General features: G+C 33.1%; 1 protein-coding gene across 2 annotated transcripts; it reads right to left on the bottom strand.

Annotated features, from left to right (window-relative positions):
- Positions 1-862: 862 nt before the first annotated feature.
- LOC149957412 (uncharacterized) lies at positions 863-7,632 on the bottom strand. 2 transcript variants are annotated; one of them, XR_016478216.1, is made up of 7 exons: positions 7,438-7,632; positions 7,302-7,373; positions 3,070-3,192; positions 2,396-2,589; positions 1,331-1,456; positions 1,140-1,263; positions 863-1,077 (listed from the first exon to the last, which is right to left on the bottom strand). XR_016478216.1 is itself a non-coding variant. In XM_090164795.1 (7 exons), the coding sequence occupies exons 1-6, from the start codon at positions 7,475-7,477 to the stop codon at positions 1,265-1,267; spliced, it is 540 nt and encodes a 179-aa protein (XP_090020921.1). In that variant the 5' UTR covers positions 7,478-7,632; the 3' UTR covers positions 1,140-1,151; positions 1,240-1,264. The 2 variants fall into 2 exon arrangements, 1 of the variants encoding a protein (XP_090020921.1); XM_090164795.1 differs by lacking the exon at positions 863-1,077 and having other exon boundaries at positions 1,140-1,151; positions 1,240-1,311; positions 1,393-1,456.
- Between the last annotated feature and the right edge of the window lie 235 nt (positions 7,633-7,867).

Below are 7,867 nucleotides of genomic sequence, written 5' to 3'. Positions count from 1 at the left end.
CACTCATCGCGCGCCATTGTGATTTAAGAGACCGTTGTAACTTCGGGCTCTTCTGAGACGACGTTTGAATGTCTCCGGCAGTTGAGTTTCTGGATCGAGAATGAGACGCATCAGCCAGGTTCCACAGCGAAGCCACTGTCTTAAATGATCCATGTTCCCTCTGTATCCATTAAGGAGAGACTGGTCCTGTGGTTCAAATTCGCCCATATGATTGAATCGCGGGTACTCCCATGCCAGTGCGCCACAACGTCCAGGATTCTAAAGGTGTAATCGAAAACCTTAGTGTTATAAATGTAAAAGAATTGGGCAATATTATAAGAAACACAATTTTAATGTCCAAAAGTATGGCTTACCAAATGGACTTGGATGGAGTACCGGCATTTAAGATTCAGATAAACATATGAATCGTGTACTATCGGTTTTTGGATGGGGATGTCGGTAAAGTCATTCCTCCCTAGGCACCCAGGAAGAGCTGCCTACTCTATAAAGCTTAGCTTTGTATGGATTTTAAATTTCTAATGAAACCATTTCCTACTTTTGGGCAAAGATATTTGGATTAATTGTGAATTTATATGTAACGGTCGGTATCCTGGACCAAAGGATACCTTTACTGGATATTCACGGAGCATAAAATTTTTAAAACATTGAGACCAGGATATTTGGACTAATTCTGGATATCCATAAAAATTAATTTATCAGGTAATTTAAGACATGATTAACCAGGGACATATAGGTCAAAATTAGATATACCAGGAATCAACTTGTTTGTTGAGCTCCTACAGTTGTTATTTGGCAATAAACAAATCATTCGTTTGAAGTATTCAATATAATATTTATTGCAAATAACAAATTAGCTTCCGTATAGCAAACATTTGTCTTTCAAATTAAGTCAATGTTTTTTCACCCTCATGGAAAAAAAAAACTAAATACACAAGTCTTTATCTTTTGAGCCGCTGATGAGGAGTTATGCTAATGATCAAAATAAAAATAGAGTTATAATTAAGCTAACGTGGATTCACTTTTTCCCTACTTTATACACATGGCTTTGCGCCACATTAACCTTTAATTTTAAAGAAGCTAATAAAATAAATAATACAAGCAATTAGTTATTGTACGTTTCACTATAATTGTAAACTTACCTGACGTAAATCCTTCTCACAAGAGAAATACAATTAAGAAATCATAGTTTTAGAAACTAGGTAGACTTCACAAATTTTTACGGACTTTCGGTCTGCATACCTTTATAAACTTTTTCTTCCGTTTCTTAAGAATGATTTGATTTTAGTTTCAATAAAGACAACCAGGAATTACCTAAATTAAAAAAAAATACCGCTCGATCTCTCTGGCAGCTGAAAAATAGCTTTGTAGATTTAGGGAAAGTTTCCCAAGTACCATGACTAATATTGTTCACCGAAATTCTGAAAGCCGCAGCTGATCCCTCCTTCGCCATCGGCCACTGTCAAAAAAAATATATTATTTGTCCATAAACGAACAAGGACAACCTTGAATTCGTTTTGCTTAAAAATTAATGCGTTTATACTTTAAAAGAATGACTAGGATGTGACGATCTGCGGACATAATGGTCAAGTCTTTAGTCGTACGAGGGGATTTGATATTAAGGGCATCTTACTCTTCGAGCACGAGTGGGATTGGTAGCAACGCTAATAATCGCCTTCACAAATTCATTCTTTTTGTTTATAAATAAAAACCTTATTAGTTTGTTAATGAGTAGTAAGTTCAGAAATAGATGAAACTAATGAGCTTTGGTTTTGCAATGTTTTTTGTTTTAAAGAAGAAACATTATGATTTTACCAAATACCATTAATATAAACGTACTTGGTTTTGAAAATGATATAGAAATTTTCACCATATTTCTTTAAAAAATCATTTAAGTGCACCAGATATTATTAAAAAATCACATTTATTTTTAATTATTTTTTATTAAATTTAATAATAAACTATTATTTTATTCTATTTATTTCCAAAAGTTGGATGATATTTAATCATCACGTGTTCTCAATAAACTTTCTTTACGAAACTATAATTGTGAAACTTTATTTCGGCAAAAAAGCATCGTTTTTAGCTAAAAGGGTATTAATGGCAGAAACTGAACTTATCACCGTAAGAGGGATGCATTGAAGGCGAACGCAATAACCGCAATTATGTCAATCAATCTGTGCACTGTAAATTATTGTTTAAGCCCTATTTGGCAGTCCCTGATACTAGGCGTTTTGACTTGGCTGCCAAATGGTAAAATCTATAAATCTATAAATGATCAGACAAACTGTGAATCTCCTCAACAGAGTGCGATAATATATATCAAATTGATCAATCATTATTGCTCATCTTCAAGGGGACAAGCTGACAATGATATCATTTGATCAATTTACATTACTTCTTTTGGTTGATTCTCGCCCCAGTTGGTGTAATTTAAATTTTTCCAAGGTTCCAGGGTATATTCGTGAAAATAGTTAATTCCATCTGTGCTTTCAATTGGCAACCAAAAGTAAAATTCGTCCATTTTTGGTAAAGGTAATTCTCTTTCCTGATTAATATTGTACTCCCATAACCATCGTTCAGACATATAATCTGAGAAAATCAACGGATATCAAGAATTATTAAAACCACTTACGATAAATCTTCTCGCTATTAGAACCAAGAATTGAAATTTGTCTAGCACTAAAACTCTTAAACTCGCCCTATCAAGTCCATTTCTTCGTTATTTTAAAAATTTAAATTTAATTATTATTTTCTATAAATATTATTTTCAATCTAATTAGCAGGCGGGTTCCTTTATCATTTTAGGTTGTTTTACTAAGAGTCTTTTAATTCCACATTTGGAGAACAGCGCTTAGGGTAAAGATATAGTTAAGGTTTTACGATGATTTCCAGGTTCATCACCGTGTTTTAAAAACTTATTTTATGCATTTGATTTGTTAACTAAATGGACACTTACTATTCCATTTGATTTGTTTAAAAAATTAATAAACTATTAAACTGTTTATCAACTTATTTTACTAAATCAGATTTTGTTTCATTAAATATAACCACAAATTTAAAATGACTTACCATTGATATCTTGAGAGTCCGATTCGGTCAGGTACGCGGATACTTGCTTATGGCAATAATGGAGAGATTCTCTGTAGGTTTTTTCCCAATTCTCGAACAAAAAGCAGTAATAGCAATTTTCTCCTAGAAACACATCGCGGTAATTAAACAACAGAAATAGTTTTGTAGTGTTTTCGTAAATTAAATCTGTGGTATTTTGGAAAATGAAAATTACCAACCCAATAATTGTAACATTTAATTTAAAACTTTCTTTGACTAAAGGTTAATTCAAAACACGCGCTCACAGTTTGACGCTTCTTTCTTTAGATAATGAAAAAATTACAGTTATTAGAATAGAGCAAGAAATGTTTAAACGGTTTGATAGAGTTTCTTGCTCTTCACTATGAAAAAGATACGTTTGCATCGACTTTTTTCTTTCTCAAAAATCGTTCTTGATTTATAAGACAAGCTATTTTCCTACGTAAGTCAGCTGTTATACAGGGTTTGTTTTGCTGCTACTGGGCATTTGTCTCAAAAACTAAAAGAGAAAGAGTAACGGAATTTATAGGGTATTATCAAAAATAAATAGACATAAACAGAAAGTCTCGCATTTGCGGTATTCTGTACCTTTCCCTTTGGTTTCCATGAAATCTAAGGTGCAAACCCCCAATGCTTTCCACCCTTTGAGTGCCACCCAATCAGATCGCCTGTAAAGCATTGGAAAATTTTGGTCGGAAATTTGTAAAAGTAGTGTTTCGCGATGCTAAACACCCTGGCGGGATTTCCTATAAGCTCTTTCGATCATCCGCTTAATTTTCAGTTCTAAATGGCTCGGAAAAAAACCCCAGCATTAATGCCAGAAAACTCTAAAAACCAGGCAAGTCAATGTAATTTATACATAAAAGAGTTGCACACGACTGGAGTTCGAACTGAACTCGTTGAAATTGAAAACCATGAAGATATTTAAAAAAAAAGCAAAGCGTTAGAAGACGTAGATAAGGTAGACCTAGGCTTAGTAACTGAATATCCAAAATCTGTGGAAGAGAAAGAAACGAACACTGAAATATTCGGATTTATAATTCCTTTAAGTAATTAAAGTAGTTTCTCAGATTACATGGCGCGAACTTTGCCTCCAATGCGAGACTTTCTGTGTATGTCTATTTATTTTTGGTATTATGTGTAGTATGGGAACGCTTAAAATCCAATTTTTTTTAAAAATTTGAAACTTTTACACGTTTAAAAAAATTATTTTAAGATGGGAAGGTGCTATACAAAACATTCCAATGAAAAAGTGATAGATCACTCTCGATAATGTACAAAGAAAAAAATTCAACTGAAAAATAAAATTTTAGCACAAAGAATCGAGGTGATGAAAAAACAAGTTCTTCATATGGGGCAATAGCATATTTGTGCGCAAATATAAAGAATGTCTTCATATAGTTTTTTGAGTGTAACTTATCCAAATTTAAAAAAACCCTGAGGCTTACTTTTAAAACATGTTCTGTTTATTTTGCGAATAGATTGGTAGTCAGGTACTATTTCAAGCAAAATATTTTAGTTTTAAACCATTCTCTAACATTTATTTAGTCTAATCAACAACTTTGCCACTTTATTCTCGTGAGCAGCGCGCTTTTAAGGTCGTGGTATTTTACTGTGATGCCAATCGTAACGCTCATAGAGTAAGGCAAAATGTTTAGTATTCGCTATCCTGACAGAAGACCAAGCCACAACACTGCTCTTGGAGCTGTTCGAGACTTCCATGGACAATGTTGTCAAAACCTCAACATGGAAATAAAATTCTAGCCTACTTTTCTGCGTAATCTCGAGCAAGTATTAGAGGTTTTCTTAGGTTATCAAGGATCTACGTTTGGAGAACTCTTCACCATCAGCACTTTCATCCGTATCAAGCTCCCCTCCACCAAGCTCTGCACGAAAGAGATATGGAACGGCGATATGATATCTTGCAATGGCTAATAACATATTTTATGATAACCCAAATTTCATTACTCATTTCCTGGTGACCGATGAGTGTTCCTTTTAGCGAGATTGATATTTCAACCCACTATCAACCATATGTGACTGGGGTTGCTCTAACCATCACTAACAACAATTTCGACTGAATGTTTGGGCGGGTTTTGTTGGAGATAGAGTTATCGGCCGATTTTTACTTCCCAATCGTTTTAAGGGGGAAGACTACAGTGGCCATTGTCTACTTTTGCGCTATTTCAAGCTGAACTCTTTTAATTTTGTATTTTAACTTATAAAATTAATATTTAATTGTAGAACAGCCTCTTGTTTAGTTCTTAAAACAAGTTTGACTATTTAAATTTAAAAGTAATTAAGTTTTTACGTTTTAATTCGAACCCCCGGAGCTAAACAAGTTGGGCAAGTGCCGAAACTACCTTTTAGTTAGGACCTTATATCTCGTTAACTATTAATATTAGAATTATCAAAATTATTTTAAGCACTAGAGGAAGGTTCAGCCTAATAAGAAAAAAATATGTAATTGTTCAAACAGAAACGTTCAGCTTGAACGACAAAGAGGCTTTTACTGTATTCTTCCCCCTTAATAGACAAAATTAGTAACAGACATGTTAAATGACATTCCGCTGGAAAATTACAGACAACAATGGAACCAACATGTAGGTGAACCACCCCATCGACCTCGATGTGTTGAGGAGCATCTATACCATCAGTTCCTTAAGCGTTGATTAGGTGGAAACGGTCCCGTTCGATGGCCTCCGAGTTATCCAGACCTAACGCGGATGCACTTTCGCTTATGGGGTTTCATCAAAGAAATCGTTTTCGAGACGCCCGTTGCATAGATGATTTATGACAACGAATTATTGCAGCCTTCGCACTTCTCACGCCTGATATGATTGCCTGCTCGTTTCTAGAGAGGCTCCAACGTGCCGAAAATGCATCGTAGCCAACGGAGATATCATGGAACCTTACATGTAAATGTTCTGATATTATAGTACGAATAAACTTTAAAATATACCATTTTCAGACATTTTTTAATTTACGCACAACACTGGACAACTTGTTGTTTTCATCACCTAGTATCTTCTTGGAAATTAGTCGTTTTCCATGAATTATTTATTTCTACATACTCGTTAGTGCTCTACAACGATTCCATTGGAGTGTTTTACGTAGCACCATCCCGCCAAAAATAATAATATTTCAAAAACCTGCAAAATGTTTCAATTTTTCTGAAAATTTGGCATATTACGCGTTTGCATACTAGACATAATACCCTAAAAACTTCGTAACTCTAATTCTTGTAGTTGTTGAGAAAAATTCCAAGTCGGAGCAAAAAACATATTCTGTTTTAGCTAAACGTATCTGACTAATTTATTATATTTATATATATATACAACTTGAGTCAGAGAAAGAAAGGCAACCTGTATATTTATTTAAATAACGTTGGTTTTGTTCGATTATTACGCACTGAATGAAAATTTGATAATGATCCAGTAAAACTTTAGTATTGTTTAAAGCGATTTTCGTCAAATAAGCATTTTAGTATTCAGCTCTTACTGTGTATTATAACATCAATCGAATTTTTCCATGTTCAAATTTTACAACTTAAGCTGTCAAAAACTTTTTTAAATCAGTCGTTTTATACGGGCTTCGGTCAATTTTTAAATAACATAGTTTGGAAATTATGTTAAAGAAATGAAACTGTAGTTTCTGTCATTCAAGTTTTCTATAACAAGTTCAGTGTCAGGAACAATATTAAATATAGAAATTCACGTCACGTTTTTAGAATTTTAACTTAATAACTAAACGACCTGAAGTTGCAACTGAATAAACGAAAACCTACACCCTTAAAAAATATTTATATTTAAACTCTAAATGGTTTATTATTGTTCCAGATTGAACAACCTAAATGGTTACAAGGGCGGTAAACTTCACCTATTTACGGTTTTGTATAGCACCCTTTTTATTCCTTTTAGGGTATTAAATATGGGACAAGAATATACTTATGGGTTTATAGTTAAACTATTTGGTCTTCGAGTGTAAGGTTTACGTTATTTATATAAACCCTTTCCACACAATTTTAACACCCCTATTTTTTCAGTGTAGTCGTCGTCGCCATTTTGAAACAATCTAATCGTAACAACTTTTTTGTAATAAAAGTTTTAATTTCTATTTGACAAAATAGTTTTGAATTTTTATTTAAAAAAACATAAAATAAATGGCTTCATCTTCAACTGATAACATTTTTTATATCTAAAGAAAATTATTACCGTGAGGATGTGCGCCGGCGCGGCATTCTCCCCAGTCTCTTTCATTAAAAAGCCAACAGCCATCCCTGAAAACTTTAATCATTATAATGTAAGACCAATATGACAATTTAGGTGGTAGTTGAAAAAAATTACTTACGAGTAAGAATTATAACTATACCAAATAAATGAAGTTTCATTTTAAGGAATTCCAAATCGTACACTCACTTTTTTAAAACTTAGTTGAAACGGTTTTATAAGTATTGAAATTAAGAAGATTTATTAATTTAATTCATCTTCTTTAAATTTTTGTTAAGCAGTAATACCCAACTTTCATTGAGGAAGTTTCACACAGGCGTACGCTTAAGCCACCAGTACTACGACATTGAAACTATTCGCAGGTTTTTAACACTCAAATAAGTCTTTCGTGTTTAAACGAACTAAAATAAACGGTGAACTTTTGAAACTTAATATCGTATAATATTGCTTTGGAAATTTAAATATCCTATGACAAAAACGATTAAAATTTTAAACGAAATATTATTACGCGCAGTAATGAGAGATCACTTAGAGGGATAATTTACAATTTG

The sequence above is a fragment of the Leiobunum rupestre genome, chromosome 2 (assembly GCF_980474605.1).
Source record: "Leiobunum rupestre chromosome 2, qqLeiRupe1.1.hap1, whole genome shotgun sequence".
NCBI classification, from domain to species: Eukaryota; Metazoa; Arthropoda; class Arachnida; order Opiliones; family Sclerosomatidae; genus Leiobunum; species Leiobunum rupestre.
Note: the sequence above shows the minus strand (reverse complement) of the source record. Positions and strands in the feature narration are given on the sequence as shown.